General features: G+C 41.1%; 1 protein-coding gene across 4 annotated transcripts in view; it reads right to left on the bottom strand.

The window, feature by feature from the left end:
• Nucleotides 1-19,643, bottom strand: part of RSRC1 (arginine and serine rich coiled-coil 1) — a 287,852-nt gene that overhangs the window by 66,481 nt on the left and 201,728 nt on the right. For all 4 annotated transcript variants that reach the window (XM_075861537.1, XM_075861536.1, XM_075861539.1 and 1 more), the window contains exon 7: nucleotides 1,873-1,941. In XM_075861537.1, coding sequence (XP_075717652.1) covers nucleotides 1,873-1,941 — 69 coding nt within the window. The remainder of the gene's footprint in view (nucleotides 1-1,872; nucleotides 1,942-19,643) is intronic.

The following is a 19,643-nucleotide window of genomic DNA, read 5'->3' as shown; positions in this document are numbered from 1 at the left end:
GGTCATGTATCGTGCTTCTCCTAGGTAGTGCTTCTCCAATTAGTGCTAAAAAGGTGAATATATGCATCAATTTATACATTATTGGTGATGACTGTGTATATTGAAGAGTCTCTGCTGGCCGTACACAGATGAAAATCGGCAGAACCCGAAGATTTTGGCAGGATCAGTCCACAATACTGTCCACTTTCCGCAGCAGGAATGGACATGCTGTGGTCCGAAAAATACACACCGCAGGTCAATTTCTGCTCTGAATATTTTCCGTATTTTCCGACCGCAACTCCAGACTTACGCAGCAATTCCGCTACAAGCGGACAAGCCCTTACACGGACGTATTCTGCTCACCATATTAAAAAAAATTAAAAATGGGCGGGCCAAGAACGAATGTTTTTGGGGAAGTCAGGAAAACCAGTGACCTTGTGTATACCCAGGTTTAGACTGCTTTAATATGTATGCCTGGAATGCTTCTTTAAACAGTTGATATTGGATTATGTTAATGTGAAGGAGGTGTGTGCCTACTTAGGTGCCAATGTTTTAGAATCATTTCAGGATTATGGACTTTGCAGGGCAGGAGAGATAGGAAGCAGCAAAGAAGGACTGCTGTATATAGACAGAAGTATTTTAAGTAAATGCATTAAACTTTATTTTCACCCAAAAGATAATACGTACTCATAATTGTTCCACTTCTGTAAGCACGTGCTATATTGCACTTGTTAGGGTATGTTCACACGAGGTCATTACGTCCGTAATTGACGGATGTATTTCGGCCGCAAGTACCGGACCGAACACAGTGCAGGGAGCCGGGCTCCTAGCATCACAGTTATGTACGACGCTAAGAGTCCCTGCCTCGCTGCCGGACAACTGTCCCGTACTGTAATCATGTTTTCAGTACGAGACAGTTGTCCGGCAGCGAGGCAGGGACTCCTAGCGTCGTACATAGCTATGATGCTAGGAGCCCGGCGGACCTGCACTGTGTTCGGTCCGCTACTTGCAGCCGAAATACGTCCGTCAATTACAGACGTAATGACCTCGTGTGAACATACCCTTAGAGTAGTAGCTTGTGCTCATTCACACCATACTCTATATATGGGGACACTTTGTAGCAGCCATGGTAAGCCACTACCCTGCTCTATCCTTCCCTCCTGTCAATCTGTAATATATCACTCATCATCATGCTCATGTACCTACTGGAATTTGTAAACGTGGGGGAAGGCGCGATCCTGAGATAGAAATGTCCACATGAAGACCTAGATGTACCCTATTAACTAGCAATGCATGTCCTCTTCTGGTTTCCATTTACTGCAATGAGGGGCCCAGACTTTGATAATTAGGTGAAAGACGGGCATTTTTTTAAATAAAAACATGGATCATTTATCAAAACTGTCTAACACAAAAATGGTCCTAAATACCTAGAGAGACCAGAGTTCAGCTTTCATTTTTAAAACTACTCTGGAAAAATGAAAGCTGATCTCTGATTGGTTGCCACGGGCAATAAGGCCAGTTTTTATGTTAGACCGTTTTTTATAAATAAGATCACTGTGTTTTATTAGTGCACCCGAAGACACAAGTCAGAAAGGTTTTTTTTATACTTTGTAAAACCGTCAAATATTCCAGATTATGTTCTGGCTCCATTGATAACAGATTAAAGGCATTTTATTGTACATGCCTTTTATTAAAAATGTTGCAGATTGCTTTTTCCAAATACATGTATAGAATAAACAGCCAGGCTGAAGGCCAACAGGAACATGTCTATAACATAAGGCACATGCCATTTACATTCTGGGTTCCAAAACTGCTGGTTCCTAAGAACGAACATAAATTTATAGGGTTATAGATTATGGTTTGGCCTTTAGAAGGACCCACACTGACACCTACCTTCTTCTTTACGCTTCCTGGCATCCTCTTGACTCTTTTCCTTTGCTCTTAATACTTCATCTGCTTTTGCTAGCCAGAAAAAAAACAAATTAGACAATTATAATTAAATTAATATATTAGCTGCAGTTCTTCAAGCTTGAGGCAGAAGTCAATAAATAGAACCTTGTAATGTCAAACAGAATTTGCAGCGAAATAGCGGCTAAAAATAGGCAACAAAATGTTACATTAAAAGAGCATCTAGATTAGAAACACCCCAGACCGTACAGATATCTAACAGTATTATTAGTATTACATTCTATTCAACCTTTAACAAAAAGGTTATATTTTTTTTTTTGGCCAGCTAGATGAAAATTTAGGCTTTAAAAACATATTCGGCATCATGTCTGGTTTTAGAAGGCTTGCATTTTCAAATAAGTGAGCCAATACAAGGCATCACTTCAGCAATAGATCATAAAATAAAAAAAAGAAAGCTATTCAATTCTAGGCATTAAACTGGGAAAGCAAATTAGATTATAGTCAATCGAACAAGTTGACATTGGCAGAATTAGCTGACATATGTATAGGGGCAGCGCAACATCTCACAAATGGCAGATGTTGAGGGAACGAAAGAATGGACATGTTGGATTTCAACATGCCTGATGTTTTATTCCAGCGGAAGTCTTTATTGAAATTAACACACTTGCTCCGCCAAGCCAAATGTACCGGTCTATAAGGGGTCATGATCTAAAACCAAAGCTGGCCATACCAAAGAGAAGAACTTGACATGAATGGAAATAACAAATAAACTGTTGGTTATTGAACTTTATAAGCACAAAAGGTATTAAGAGTAAAAGTGGAGTTGCTGCCTACCAACGTCTTCATTTTTCTAGTAGTCTGAGTGACGGGAGTGATCTGATGGGTTTGCTCTAGGATACAGCTCCACTTTTCACCTGCACTAGTTTTTATACAATACGCCCTTTATGTAAGGAATCTGAAGAGGTAAAATATGGTGGCCCCGAATACAGCCAAGTCTATGAGATGGACATTCTAATAATATGAAGGCCAGATCCGTTACTTTCTGCTACTTCATTATACATTGCTGAAAGCTTTTAGAAGGTAACAAAAAACTTGAAGAATTAAATAAAACAAAAAAAAAAAACACGTAGTATCATGAGATTCAAGTAAAGTACAGTAGTTAAAATAGAGGATTTCCTTACAGGCTTGTGATATATGAATGTATAAGTATATGCAGAATATCCATGAAACTTCTGTTACCGCTCCTAGTTTTATTTTCAGCAGAAATGAAGGTAAGGGTTACTATGAGTACATATGAAATATTCACGGTGTGTAGATTATGTTCCTGCTCATAAAACCCTATAAGAAAACATTCTCCAAATATCGCATAGATCCAGCTTGTAGTTTAAAACAGAATAGAATTGGATATTTTCTTCTGGATAAATCATGTGAGCGGGACTTTCTTCCTATTATGACAGCACTCGTTAAAAGATTCTCTTTCCCTCTGGAAACCTCTTCCCTTATTACTTAATTATCTATTAGTTGCTCAACTGCAGGGGTTTTGAAACACTTTACTACAGATGTTAAAGAAGATTAAAAATATACAGCACAGTAACAGGGGACTATCAATATACTCTGTAAATTAATTAAATTTCTGTTCTAGCACATCATTTATTCCAAAGCATTAATGTCTCAAAGGAGCCATTCCCTTTTATTGCCGTCTCACTGCCTGATGAGTGAACTAAGTAAAAATAAGTCTCTAATAGCATTATACTTGATGAAATATTAAGTTTAAAAAGTACTGCCTTGTCAGAAGAGAAAAAATGTAAAGTGAAGAATCTCAACTTTGACTAAAATAGAGGTCACGATACAGATATACGACATTGGTGCATATACCAATACACAAGAATGGCTACAGGTTCACTTTGTAGACACACAAAAGCCAAACCAACTATCACAAGTTTAACGTGATGAACTGGTAGAGACTGGCCCACGAGATATTCCACATTGTCAACTTTAAAAAGAATCTCTGATGAGGAGACCGTTTTAGGTATTAATGTAGTACAACCATTATTCGTTGGATCCCACATCCAGCATCGACCAAATCCCGACCTGCACATATTTTGGTTCTGGCATTTAAATCAGTAGCGGGGCTAGGGAGGGGCATGTGGGGGGCGCCACTAGCACCAGCGGAAATACTTAATAAAATTGTAATAATGGGGGTACATTTATGTGGTACGCTCACATTGCACAATGGTAGGGAGTAAAGTTAAGACACAATGGCAGTATTGTCGGGGGAAGGGTGACCTGATGACTGGGCTGTTGAACTTAAAATCCATACATGGACATCAAGGATTTGTTCGTATTACTCTGTAGGGGACGGCTACTGGCCCCGGGTGAAATAAAGGCTTGATTCGTCCCTAGTTCAAATGATCTTAGGTCAACCTTGTATGGGATTGGTAATTTGTCCCATTGTGGCGGCCAGCAGGCCAGCTTCTAAAACTGATGAAGGATGTTAGTCACTTGCAAACACCATGACAAGATCTTTAAATTCTGGGGGCTGGGGGCACATAATTCATCAATAAATGAAGTAATGCCCCGTGACTGATGCTCTTTAAAAGCCAAGGTATTTATAGGTCATCGAGCAAGCTTCTAGGGCTTTCTAATTCTGTAGATTACTGCTAGGAACTTTTTGACTAAACATTACGTACCATCTGGAAGTAAAGACATAGAATAAAGACACTGTATATAAGGCGATGTATGTACAAATATATCAGACTGATAAAAGAAATAATAAAAGCACAACACGCTAACTTGTGAAGACATTCCCATTCTTCCATGCTTCATTCTAGAAGAAGCCTAATAGGAACTCTATTTAAATGTAATTTTGCTTATATGTGTAATTGTAGACGTACCCCTAGAGTCATGTTAAAGGCTAAGCTGATGTTTCTTTCAAATTATCCCGCTTGGACTCACAATCTGCTCTTTACAACCATCTTCAATATGTATTAGTACAGCTCATTAGACGGAAATTTAATATTGCAAACATCAGGTGGATTTCCAGAGCCTCTATTATCAACACAAGATGGATTGCTCACATATAGATCTTAGGCCAACTGGGCACAATTTAGATTCAATAAACTACCCATTCCTGAATTTGATTTATCTTTTCTACTATGCAAGTTTGCCCTTTCCAGCAAATGTGCGTCTCTACAAGGGAATTTCACCAAAATGCCATAAAGACTTGGCTATTTTGAATAATAGTGTACAAAACGGTCATTTTAATAACGTGAACAAGAAAATGACCTGCTCGGCTCTGTCATTCCAGAGATTTTATTCCAATAAGTCAAAGTGTAATCTGCAGCGGGGTGCAAGTCTGAAATGCTGCCAGAGGAAAAGCCGAGCTTTCATCACTGACTGCACAAGATCTATGTGTGTGCGCTAAGTGACAGCACTTTGTTATACAGGACCAAGCACTAAATGCTAAAACACTCGAACACTTTTTATTATGCCAGTTTTTACCACCTGGGATGGGTTATTAGTTCGTAACAACTTATTCTGTTGGCTTTGTACCTGTGGACACAATGTCATTAGTGTTAGAATAAGCTTTAATTGCGATTACTCCCAATCTAGTTGGAAAAATAATCTGTCTTCTCAGATATGACCTAATAGTATCAAAGTCTACTATAAGAGAGGAATCGAAAACCCAAGTTAGAGAATCGGAAGGATTTGGTGTCCTAAGTTGGTGTTCCTCATAAGTAGGTTTTTCTGTGGCAGACAGATTTTTGCCATTGCACCTTATAGATTTCTATATAGCCTCCCTGCCATAGGAAAACCTCTTTGTGTTTGTAAGGTTCAATTGTAACAATACCAGCTGATGGCAAATTTTGAATATGCGAGATAAAAGTACTGCCCTAAAACTGAAATTATGCTAATAAACGTAATTGAAAGATTCACTTGGATACACAACTGCCAGCGGCAGTAACTCCAATAATATTGCAATGACTGACATGCACTTTTAATTGCTGCCACCAATGAGAACATGAGAAAACGCGCCCACCATACAGCTCTGGAACGTTGCCCAGATTTATTCAGTGGTAAAGTCATCACTGGCTATACTGTTCTTTATATAGTTACATAGTACGGTTCAAAAAAAAAAGACATGTCCGTCAAGCTCAACCAAGGGAAGGGATGAAACAAAAATTCTACACATTGAATTAAGAGAGGATATTTTTAACTTCTGGGAAATTATTTCAGCCTTTTTTTTTAAAGCCATCTACTGTAGATACTGTGACCAGCTCCTGCGGTAGACTATTCCACAGATTCATAGTTCTCATAGTAAAGAATGCTTGTCGCCTCTGCAGGTTGAACCTTTTTTTCTCCAGACAGAGGTCGTGACCCCTTGTTGTCTGAGGGGGTTTTACATGGAACAGGTTTTCACTATATTTCTTGTATGGGCCATTCTTATATTTATATAAGTTAATCATGTCCCCCCTTAGTCGTCTCTTTTCAACGCTAAAATGTTTTAAGTCTTTTAATCTTTCCTCAGAACTTAGATTCTCCATTCCCCTTATTCGTTTAGTTGCTCTTCTTTGTATATTTTCCCAACTCCAGGGAATCCTTTCTATGAACTGGAGCCCAGAACTGAACTGCATATTCTAGATGAGGCCGCACTAATGCTTTGTAAAGTGGTAATATTACATCCCTGTCCCGCGAGTCCATGCCTCTTTTAATACACGTCAATATCTTGCTGGCCTTTGAAGCAGCGGATTGACATTACATGCTGTTATTGAGTTTATGATCTACAAGTACACCCAGATCCTTCTCAACAAGTGACTCTCCCAGTATAGCTCCCCCTAGGACATACGATGCATGCAGGTTGTTGGTACCCAGGTGCATAACTTTACATTTATCTACATTAAACCTCATTTGCCAAGTGGATGCCCAAATACTTAGTGTGTCCAAAATGGTTTGTAATGTATGAACATCTTTCATAGACTGAACAATATTACATAGCTTGGTGTCATCTGCAAAAATAGAAATAGTGCTATTTATCCCATCCTCTATATCATTAATAAATAAGTTGAATAATAGTGGTCCCAGCACTGAACCCTGGGGTACACCACTTATAACCGGGGACCATTCAGAGTAGGAATCATTGACCACAACTCTCTAGATATGGTCCTTGAGCCAATTCTCAATCCAATTACAAACTATATTTTCTAAACCTATAGTCCTTAATTTACCCATTAGATGTCTATGAGGGACAGTGTCAAATGCCTTTGCAAAGTCCAAAAACACTAAATCCACAGCAGCCCCTCTGTCTAGGCTTCTGCTCACCTCTTCATAAAAACAGATTAGGTTAGTTTGACAACTTCTGTCCTTAGTAAAACCGTGCTGGCTGTCACTTATAATGCTATTTATTGTCACATAATCCTGTATATAGTCCCTCAATAGCCCCTCAAACATTTTCCCCACAATGGATGTTAAGCTTACTGGTCTATAATTACACGGGGAAGACCTAGAGCCCTTTTTGAAGAGAGGCACCATAATTGCCCTGCGCCAGTCCCTTGGTACTATACCAGTCACTAGAGAATCTCTGAATATTATGAAGAGGGAGACAGAAATAACTGAACTAAGCACTTTAAGAACTCTTATGTCTACCAATCTATTCATCCTCCGACCTCCTTCAGCTTCCTCTACTAAAGATTATCTCATTCTATGCGGAATTCTCTTGTAGCCATAGAACCCACTGCCAAAACAGCCGCAGCCTGTCCTTTCATATACACACACTTTGCTGCATGCATACATACTCATCAAAAACTTTTCTTGAACACTTACATACATTTTTGCATAAATTGGAATTTAAATTAAAATTATTAACTCTTTCATTCAACTTGGGTGCCCTGGGGTATATAGCTGCATTAGAGGCAATTTCATCTAGTTGTCACCTCTGATGCTGCATGGCCTACAGCCCAGTTGTCAGATCCATACTGCCCGTAGAAAGAAGCTTCTCAAACACTTCATTGTTCATTGCTGGAGTGATGCTATGAGTAGGTATTTGATCGAGTGAGAAACATACTATCCCTCTTGTGATCAGGTTGGCTGCATCCCTTATTTTAATGGGTGGGGAGAACCTGTGCTAGGCCTAAAATCAAGAATGTGGGGAATTAACCCAAAAACCAAGCAACAAGTCCTCATGTCCCAGGTATTAAAGAGTGGGGTAGTGTAAACCAGCACCCGAAAGGTGCCCCTCTTTGTACACCCGTGCTTACAAACATACCTCTGTGCATTTACTCATCAAATCCCCCTTCCTGTATTTTCATAGGTCGTCTTCTTCCCAACAGTCAATTATTTCCTGCAACAGTGACCACTATGGGAGGAATTTATTTGTGCAACAACTGCAGCATCTATTGCACCTTTACCATCGGACATAATGTAAAATATAAAAATAACTATACTCACCGAACCGATCCTCCCCTCTGGGTCCCCACAGCATGTTGCGGTTCATAGAAGGTTCTGATGCGACACAGAACTCAACATCATCAGTGCTACATCACATACAACGTCCTGACACTACTCGACGACAGGACATTGTATGCGCCGCTGCATGCTGAGGAAACATGAGGGAACCCGGAGGGAAAAAGGAGGAGCGATGAGGTGAGTATTCTTTTTATTTTTTATTTGTTTGATGGGGGGGGGGGGGGGTTAGTCTGATCATGTGGAAGCAAGTTATAGAGTGAAGTTATCTAGCTTGGAGATGGCATAGATTTCCACTATAATTTACGCCAGTTTTTTTTCGTAAATTATACTAAAAGTTTGTTGGGCCACTGTAACCCAGTCCCCTTTTGGGAAACCATACCTCATTTTCACAACAGTGGTGAGTGGCGTAAAAAGGCCAAAAGCAGCAATTTGCAATGCAAATTGCAACTTTTGGGCCCTTTTGCAGTTTTCTACGCCAGAAAACTTGTGTAGAAAGATTGATATTGCTCCCTATGTCTATACATATCATAGACACAATGGGGGAATGGTGTTTCAAACGGCAGTATTAGGCTGGGTTCACACGTGGCGGAATTTCACTTAAATTCCGCTGCGGACACTCCGCAGCGTTAATCCGCAGCGGAGCCGTTTGTCCATTGACTTACACTTTAATTTAGCAGTGTTCGTTTAGACGAGGCGTAAAATTCCGCTGCGGAGCATAGGCTGCGGAGCGGAATTTTGTGTCCGCAGCATGCTCTGTCTGTTGCGGAGCAGTGGCGGACTCATGGCGGAATTTCTCCATTGACTTCAATGGAGATTCTAATTTCCGCAATGAAGTCCGCAGCTGTCATGCACATGTTATGTGTGCTGCGGATCCGTCTTGCTTTTTTAACTTGACATTTCTTCATTCTGGCTGGACCTATGTATTTCTAGGTCTACAGCCAGACTGAGGAAGTCAATGGGGCTCCCGTAATGACGGGAGCGTTGCTAGGCGACGTCAGTAAATAGTCACTGTCCAGGGTGCTGAAAGAGTTAAGCGATCGGCAGTAACTGTTTCTGCACCCGGGACAGTGACTACCGATCCCAATATACATGTATCTGTAAAAAAAAATGAAGTTCCTACTTACCGAGAACTCCCTGCTTCTGTCTCCAGTCCGGCCTCCCAGGATGACGTTTCAGTCTAAGTGACGGCTGCCGCCAATCACAGGCTAATAACAGGCTGCAGCGGTCACATGGACTGCCGCGTCATCCAGGGAGATCGGGCTGGATGCCGAAGGAGGGACGCGTCACCAAGACAACGGGCGGTAAGTATGAATTTCTTTGACTTTCACAAGGGAAAGTGCTGTCCCTTCTCTCTATCCTGCACTGATAGGGAGAAGGGAAGTACTTTTACCGCAGTCCGCAGCAGCTAGTCCGCATCAATTTACTGCACATTTTGTGCAGATCCGCTGCAGAATCTGCAACGCAGATTCTGTGCGGCATTGATGCGGACAGTTGCGGAGGAAATCCGCCACGTGTGGTCATGCCCTTAAAGTAATTTATGTTGGCGGAAAATGGGCCAAACTTATTAAGAGGTGTACACATCTTAATAGATTTGGTGTGTCTTTGCTTGGATGTGCAACAACAAAAAAACAAAAAACTTTGGAACAGTTTATGTTTACAGAGTTACTAGTAAAAAATAATGTAGGCAGTACAAGATATACAAGATATATCACCAGCGGTTTATTTCAGAGTGTGACGTTTCAGCTTTTATTAAGCCTTTATCAAGCCTTCTTTTTGTCTACTATCTATTTGGGGGATGATTGGGACCAGGCCCAGGTCTGGCGTGCACCATAAAGCTTTAAAAGAAGTTGGAGGAGTGCTGTTCCCGTCTCCTATTTCCTGTTCGTTACAGCCTGAATTATAAACCAGAGCTGCATTCACAACTCTTTAGGCTTCGGAGTTGAAATCCCCAATATTTCTTGCTGACTGTCCACACAGAGCTTCATCTGATGATTTGTAAAGTGCAGTTGAATGTTTCCAATGTGAACCAGCAAAATCGTGAATGCAGCTCTATGCACTATAATACAGGCTGTAACTCAGGAGGAGTACAAGGTAAGTAATGCAGAGGTAAGTAATGAGTTTTCTAAGGCCCTTTTTACCCAGGACAATGATGGGGCAAATGAGCGTTCGTATGAATGCTTAATCCCAATCAGAGCCCGGTTTTAACAAAGCAACGATCAGCCAATTAACGCGCAAACGCTTGTTCATCGGATGATCGTATCGTTGTCAGCAGCACATCTCCCTGTGTAAACAGAGAGATGTGCTGCAGACATGATGGTAATGCGAATCTAGTTATGCATAGTAACAATCGAATGTCCCCATCCATTACTGATCATACCTCCTTCTGAAAGGTGCAAATGAGCGCCGATCAACTTGTTGATAGGCGTCGTTGTTACGGCCAAAATTGGCCTGTGTAAAAGGACTATAAGAAAGCTGGGTAACAATCAATATGTCGCAGTTAAAGCTCTCCAGTGACTGACACTCAGCCTTTCTAAAGTCCTGTTAGTTATGTGGTGATACGTTCCTAGGGGTCCTATTAAACAGGCAGATATTCTTTTATGAAAGAGCAACGATTATAGAGTCATTTGAGTTTGAAAAACTTTCTATTACACGTAACAATAATCGCTAAAGACTTTCGCTGTTTAGTGATTACCGTGATCGTTGCTCGTTCACCCATACTGCAATTACACACAATGATTACTGAGCTTGTAGGTGGTGTGTAAAAGACTAGGTGTAACAAAAGCTCAAAATGTGACGATCAACCCTGATGTGCTAAGGACTAGAAGATTTATAATTAGACGAGGGGAAGTAGTGGCGATGAACGATAATCTTTCACTCCGGTAGATGTGGCCGATCTGCAGAAACCCAACGAATTGTCGTTAGCCATTCGATCGTTGCATGCTATTACATGTGTCAATTATCTCTTACATTCGAACGAGTATATGAAAATTCGTATGATAATCGCGCTGTCTAATGGGGCCTTAACTCCGGTTATTTCTCGAATCAGACGTTACTTTGGTGAGCCTGGCAGTGCTTTAATAGTAGATTCCTTCCAGGGAAAGAATATTGATAACATTACAATTGCAACACCAAGAAGGAAAAGTTTGGAATTGTGGAAATCACAGGATCGATAGACATGTTAAAGATATGTAAATTATGAAAAAAAAAAATGGAAACATATTCCAAACATCTTGACTTTACAGTAATGAGTATGAGCGCCAAACGCAGAAATACATGCACTTATTATACACCTTGGCATGCTGTCTATGAGGTAATTAATGGTTGTCTGAGGAATGTTATTCCACACTGAATGCACTTCAAGATTGGCTGCTGGCAGCTCCTTTTGCAATTGCCGTCCAATGACGTCCCAGATGTGTTCGAGGGAAGACAAGTCCGGAGACGCTGCAGGACATGGTAGCACGTTTAGGCCATCCAGGCTGCTCACAGTAGCACAAGCAACATGCGGCCTAGCATTGTCCTGTTGAAAAACTGGTTTCACAACCAAATCAACGTAACGCAGAGCCGTTAGTGTACCTGAAAAGAAGACTGGAGGGGTCCAGCTACCGTACATTATGCTACCCCACACCATAATCCCGGGAGTAAGACCGGTGTGACGTTCCCTTGTGAAGGCCTCTTCATGGCGTTAACCAGTGGTCTCCAAACCGCTCTCCGGCTATTATTGCATTTAAGACAAAAGCGTGGCTGAAGCGGATAGACCTCGATTCCAGCCTCCATTGCCATCTTGCTATGCACCATGATAGCCTTTGAGAGCGGTGGCATGTGGTATATGGAACACCTGTAGCTGGGCGTCTGGCTCGTAGCCCAATGTCGTGTAAACGCCTTCTGATGGTTTGTGCAGACACTGGTTGCAGTGCAAGGCTTTGGATATGACGTCAAATTTCACTTGCAGTACAGAATAGATCACTGCGCACCACTATTCCAAGCAGATGATCCATCCGTGCAGAGGTTCGGCTCCGCACACCTCTTGCTGTCATTCCCGTTCATCGTGGTTCTCCCAACCTCCAGGATACGCAACTTTGATCAGTGCTGACATCTCGGCCTAGGCGCATAGCGATCTGCCGGAGTGATAAACCAAGGTCTCTCAGTTCAAGGATTCTGTCCCTCTCAGTTTGCAAAGTGGTGATAACTGGCACGTCGCTGAACAGGAGGCATCGTACAATCATCCCACACCACTTCATATGATTTTTGAGGTTTCATGTGGCTAAAACTTTACTTGCTTTCTGGCATATAAATGAGGAATACTTCCAACTATGATAAAAGTACATAAAATATATATATACACATATATACACTACCATTCAAAAGTTTGGGGTCACCCAGACAATTTTGTGTTTTCCATGAAAACTCACACTTATATTTATCAAATGAGTTGCAAAATGACTAGAAAATATAGTCAAGACATTGACAAGGTTAGAAATAATGATTTTTATTTGAAATAATAATTTTCTCCTTCAAACTTTGCTTTCGTCAAAGAATGCTCCATTTGCAGCAATTACAGCATTGCAGACCTTTGGCATTCTAGCTGTTAATTTGCTGAGGTAATCGGGAGAAAGTTCACCCCATGCTTCCAGAAGCCCCTCCCACAAGTTGGATTGGCTTGATGGGCACTTCTTGCGTACCATACGGTCAAGCTGCTCCCACAACAGCTCTATGGGGTTGAGATCTGGTGACTGCGCTGGCCACTCCATTACAGATAGAATACCAGCTGCCTGCTTCTTCCCTAAATATTTCTTGCATAATTTGGAGGTGTGCTTTTGGTCATTGTCCTGTTGTAGGATGAAATTGGCTCCAATCAAGCGCTGTCCACAGGGTATGGCATGGCGTTGCAAAATGGAGTGATAGCCTTCCTTATTCAAAATCCCTTTTACCTTGTACAAATCTCCCACTTTACCAGCACCAAAGCATCCCCAGACCATCACATTACCTCCACCATGCTTGACAGATGCCATCAGGCACTCTTCCAGCATCTTTTCAGTTGTTCTGCGTCTCACAAATGTTCTTCTGTGTGATCCAAACACCTCAAACTTCGATTCGTCTGTCCATAACACTTTTTTCCAATCTTCCTCTGTCCAATGTCTGTATGCTTTTGCCCATATTAATCTTTTCCTTTTATTAGCCAGTCTCAGATATGGCTTTTTCTTTGCCACTCTGCCCTGAAGGCCAGCATCCCGGAGTCGCCTCTTCACTGTAGACATCGACACTGGCGTTTTGCGGGTACTATTTAATGAAGCTGCCAGTTGAGGACCTGTGAGGCGTCTATTTCTCAAACTAGAGACTCTAATGTACTTGTCTTGTTGCTCAGTTGTGCAGCAGGGCCTCCCACTTCTCTTTCTACTCTGGTTAGAGCCTGTGTGTGCTTTCCTCTGAAGGGAGTAGTACACACCGTTGTAGGAAATCTTCAGTTTCTTGGCAATTTCTCACATGGAATAGCCTTCATTTCTAAGAACAAGAATAGACTGTCGAGTTTCACATGAAAGCTCTCTTTTTCTAGCCATTTGGAGAGTTTAATCGAACACACAAATGTAATGCTCCAAATTCTCAACTAGCTCAAAGGAAGGTCAGTTTTATAGCTCCTCTAAACAGCATAACTGTTTACAGCTGTGCTAACATAATTGCACAAGGGTTTTCAAGCATTTTCTAATCAGCCTTCTAACACAGTTAGCAAACACAATGTACCATTAGAACACTGGAGTGATGGTTGCTGGAAATGGGCCTCTATACACCTATGTAGATATTGCATTAAAAACCAGACGTTTGCAGCTAGAATAGTCATTTAGCACATTAATGTATAGAGTGTATCTATATCAAAATTGTAAGGATGCACTCCTAATTTATTCGTGCTATTCAGGTTCGGGTTGGAGTACCCATACTATGTATATATAAACCCAAATAAAAAGCACTTCAGGAACACTTGAGCTATATGATTTTAAAGAAGTTATTCTTTATTCCAAAATTAGTAATTTTTGAAGCAAGCGATAACAAACGAACGTTTCGGCCCAACCAGAGCCTTTCTCACAATCGCTGTAGAAAAATGAGATTAAATGAGGATATAATACATATCTCAACAGAAGAAAGAATATATACATACAAAATATATAGAAACTAACATCTGCATTTAAATTCAGTTTAGAATTACCAAAACATCAAACAAACATACCAATTATATATCAAAGAGAGTTACCATCTGTAAATAGCCATAGAACTAGTCTAGAGTATAAACATAATTTCAGATCAACGTACATAAGTAATATATGACTAACTGAAATAGAATCTGGTTGGGCCGAAACGTTCGTTTGTTATCGCTTGCTTCAAAAATTACTAATTTTGGAATAAAGAATAACTTCTTTAAAATCATATAGCTCAAGTGTTCCTGAAGTGCTTTTTATTTGGGTTTATATATACAATGTATAGAGTGATTAATTTAATGTTATCTTCATTGAAAAAAACGGTGCTTTTCTTTCAAAAATAAGGAAATTTCTATGTGACCCTAAACTTTTGAACGGTAGTGTGTGTGTGTATATATATATATATATATATATATATATATATATATATACACATACATACACACACACACACACACACACACACACACACACACACACACACACACACACACACACACACACACATTATATATATTCATGCTAGTCTAACATATGCCCAAATGGAAAGGCAACAGTGCCTCGCAGCAGGCTAGGTTTCTTGGATAGGTGCTATATTTAGAAACTACCAGAAGGTTAAGTTCAAGACATAATAGGTAAGCAATGTGATCTCAAACTGTGAATGCAGGATAAGTGTGAGCGTGAAAGGGGGTTATATCAGATTAGAAACATGCCTGCTTTCTTCCAAAAAAGTGCCACACCTGTCCACAGGATGTATGTTGTATTGCAGCCCAACCCAAATAACTTCAATGGAGCTGAGCTGCAATACCAGAGACAACATATGGATAGGGGTGGTGCTGTATTGGGAAGAGAGCAACCTTGACATTCTAATCCTGGACAACCTCTATTATTAGAGATTATACCATAACAAAAACCTATGTCTTTAATAGCAAATGTCTATATTGGATGCTGAAGCCGAGTGGAGGGTTGTTAGTCTCGCGCAGGTAACAGATGTCTAACGGTCCCTAACTCAGATGATCTGTTATGTTCTGCAATAAGTCAGATCTCAGACTCTCCCAACACACACTATGAGGCCTCATGCACACGGCCGTGCCCATAATCACGGCCTTCGATTGCGGGCCCGGCCGGCCGATGATGGCCGTACAAAGTATGGGAGCACGGCCGGTCGGTAATTGCAGACCGTATTGCGGTCCGCAATTACAGAGTTTTTTTTTACGGTCGTGTGCATGGGTCCTAATGCCGGTCATTTCAACATATGGCTATGTGCAAAAGGTGGCCCAAAAAAGAAGTTGCTGATAATAACCTGGCCACTCAGTGTATGTACATATATACATTATTTTCAGATGAACAAAATAACTATACAGGAAATATTTAAGTAACTACTGAACTCCCAAAAGCAATTATTTTAGTGTTCTCAATAACGACTTGAAAATACCGTAATCAGTAAGACTTAACAAGGGCAATTTACTTTTGAGCCACTAGATGGTGCAGTAAGAATAATGCTTAAAAAAAAAACCCCTAATCTTACTACTAAGAACCTAAAAATATCTACAGGCATCTGCAAGGGTTACTTTAGGGCAAATATATAAATGCCTTTAAAAGACTGGTTTTATATATTATTTATTACCCTTAAAGAGTATAAAATATACAGTAAGCTTAAAACAACAAAGTACCAAGACAAAAGCAAAATAAGTTGCCTTTTTTTTTAATGTAGTTCTTTAACAAATCAGTTACGTTCTCTTGATCTATTCTTACATTCATAAAATAGCAGTTCTGCTAAATATTGAATCCAGTACATTCCTGCTTCTAAAGATTACCAAATTTTCAACAAATACATGCATTACCTGCCACTCAGAATTTACACTGTAGGACCATATACCTGATCCTAAATATTCTCATTCATGAAAGGGTGAGTCCACATACAAGGTAACTCACACAAATAAGGAAAAGTAAGTGAAATACTGCTAGTAAGATAGATCGATACTCCCCCTTAAATATATTGTAGATATAACTAGAAAATAAGTCTCAGACAATAGTGAAATAGGTTCTGTTCACACTGCCGTTCGGAGCCTCGGTTGGGGGTTCCGTTATCTTTGACATAAAAAAATAACACATCATGGAGCCGACGTGCCGTTAAAACAACGTAAGCCTATAAGTCAATAGGGCCTATTGCTTACCACTTTAATCCATCAAACGACAAATCCGGCCGGCACTGCGTCATGGCTTCTATTATAATAAAAAAAAGCCACAAGACCAGTGTACACAGAGCCTAGGATGCATGGAAATCCTTGTAGTCCTTTTAAAAAGTCATCTACGTTTTATTAAAGTGGTTTTGATGTCCGTTTTGAGGTGGACCCAATACGTTTGGTTATTGTGTGATCACATATCAGTTGTATCCGACCATTTCTTTGGAGCCCATCCTCCGAGATCAAGAAAACCTTTCCCCAAAGCTCCTGCACAGACCCATAATACAGCTATATGACTGAGCCCACACACACAGACACGGAAAATACTATACAGACTGAATGCTATCAGAAGGGTCATTCCATTATCACTGGACGGTGGGGTTAAAGTGATAGATTGAGGGACCTACTGTACTGAAACTAGTTGGGCAAGATCACACCATAGCCAATAGCAGAAGGGAGTGTGTATACACATAAAAACACTTTGCCCATACGCATATAAAAAAAAACAAAAAACTTTGTAGTAGAGACGCTGCTGCACGCTGGGCGGTGCGGTTTCATGGGAATTGGTCCCGTGCACGATACTTTCCGGGTGTCGTATGGTTGCCACGGTAACAGTACCGCCAAGCCTGCAGGAGCTCCACGCCAAATGTTAGTTCGGGCGGGAGAGTATAAATGGACTGAAACTTTAAGCAAAAGGCATTACTGGAGTGTGACCTGGTGAGAGAAGAGAACCAGCAGCCAGAAAGGGATACAACCTCATACATTCTATACAACTTCTATCCTTAAAGAGGCTCTGTCACCAGATTTTGCAACCCCTATCTCCTATTGCAGCAGATAGGCGCTGCAATGTAGATTACAGTAACGTTTTTATTTTTAAAAAACGAGCATTTTTGGCCAAGTTATGACCATTTTTGTAGTTATGCAAATGAGGCTTGCAAAAGTCCAAGTGGGTGTGTTTAAAAGTAAAAGTCCAAGTGGGCGTGTATTATGTGCGTACATCGGGGCGTTTTTAATACTTTCACTAGCTGGGCGCTCTGATGAGAAGTAACATCCTCTTCTCTTCAGAACGCCCAGCTTCTGGCAGTGCAGATCTGTGACGTCACTCACAGGTCCTGCATCGTGTCGGCCACATCGGCACCAGAGGCTACAGTTGATTCTGCAGCAGCATCAGCGTTTGCAGGTAAGTAGCTACATCGACTTACCTGCTAACGCCGATGCTGCTGCAGAATCAACTGAAGCCTCTGGTGCCGATGTGGCCGACACGATGCAGGACCTGTGAGTGACGTCACAGCGTGATCTGCCAGAAGCTGGGCGTTCTGAAGAGAAGTGGATGATACTTCTCTTCAGAGCGCCCAGCTAGTAAAAGTATTAAAAACGCCCCAATGTACGCACATAATACACGCCCACTTGGACTTTTACTTTTAAACACACCCACTTGGACTTTTGCAAGCCTCATTTGCATAACTACAAAAATGGTCATAACTTGGCCAAAAATGCTCGTTTTTAAAAATAAAAACGTTACTGTAATCTACATTGCAGCGCCGATCTGCTGCAATAGCAGATAGGGGTTGCAGAATCCGGTGACAGAGCCTCTTTAAACCCTAAAATATTTATTGTTAATGATCCTGTATATGTCATGTAAATGGATTGTACCAAATACAACACTCTAAAGACATCTGATGTGCCAGACTGGATTAATATGATCTGTAAACATTTTACATGCAATATGTACAGTAAATGAAAGTATTACTTGTTTTTTTGAGTTTTTATATGCAAAACCTTTTAATAAAAGAAAAAAAAAACAAAAAAACACCTGCCTAATATCGTGTAGGTCCCCTTTGTGTCACCAAATCAGCTCTGGCCCATCGAGGCATGGACTCTAAGATCTTTGAAGTTGTCCTGTGGTAAGACGTTAGTAAGTTGCGAGGTAGGACATCCATGGATCAGACTTGTTTTTTCAGCACATCTAAGGCTGGGTTCACACGAGCATGTTATGTCCGTAATAGACGGAATGTATTTCGGCCGCAAGTCCCGGACCGAACACAGTGCAGGGAGCCGGGCTCCTAGCATCATAGTTATGTACGACGCTAGGAGTCCCTGCCTCGCTGCCGGACAACGGTCCCATACTGTAATCATGTTTTCAGTACGGGACAGTAGTTCCACGGAGAGGCAGGGACTCCTAGCGTCGTACATAACTATGATGCTAGGAGCCCCCGGCTCCCTGCAGTGTGTTCGGTCCGGGACTTGCGGTCGAAATACGTTACATCCATTACGGACATAACATGCTCGTGTGAACCCAGCCTTAGAGGATGTTCAATTGAGATGCAGTTTGAGATCTCGTGAGGCCAAGTCAACATCTTTAACTCTTAAGCATTGTCCTCAAACTATTGCTGAACAATTTTTTGCTGTGTGGCAGGGTGCAATATACGGTTTAAAGAGGCCATTGCCATTAGGGAATAACGTTGTCATGAAGGGGTGTGCTTGGTCTGCAAAAATGTTTGGGTAGTTGGAACGTGTCAAAGTAACATCCACATGAACAACAGGACCCAATGTTTCCTAGCAGAACATTGCCCAAAGCATCACACTGCCTCCACCAGCTAGCCTTCTTCCCATAGTGCCTCCTGGTGCCATCTCTACCCCAGATAAGTGACACACACTGCCATCCGCATGATGTAAAAGAAAACATGATTCATCAGACAGAGTTGCCAATCGTCCGTAAATTCACGAACAGTCTACAGTATTTTTTTCTGCCGTCCATTGAGTCCAGCAGAAAGAGTAGGCCGTGTTCATATTTTCAGATTCCGCTTGACTTCTGCGGAGTCTGAAAATATGCAGGCTGCTGCCAAGTGAATGACAGTCTGAGTGAGGTCGGTGCCGGAAGTAGAACAGGCCAGTCACCTGACCCGTCACTTGACCTCATATC

This window comes from Rhinoderma darwinii, chromosome 4 (genome assembly GCF_050947455.1).
Source record: "Rhinoderma darwinii isolate aRhiDar2 chromosome 4, aRhiDar2.hap1, whole genome shotgun sequence".
NCBI lineage: Eukaryota > Metazoa > Chordata > Amphibia > Anura > Rhinodermatidae > Rhinoderma > Rhinoderma darwinii.
This window is presented reverse-complemented; position numbering and strand designations above follow the sequence as displayed.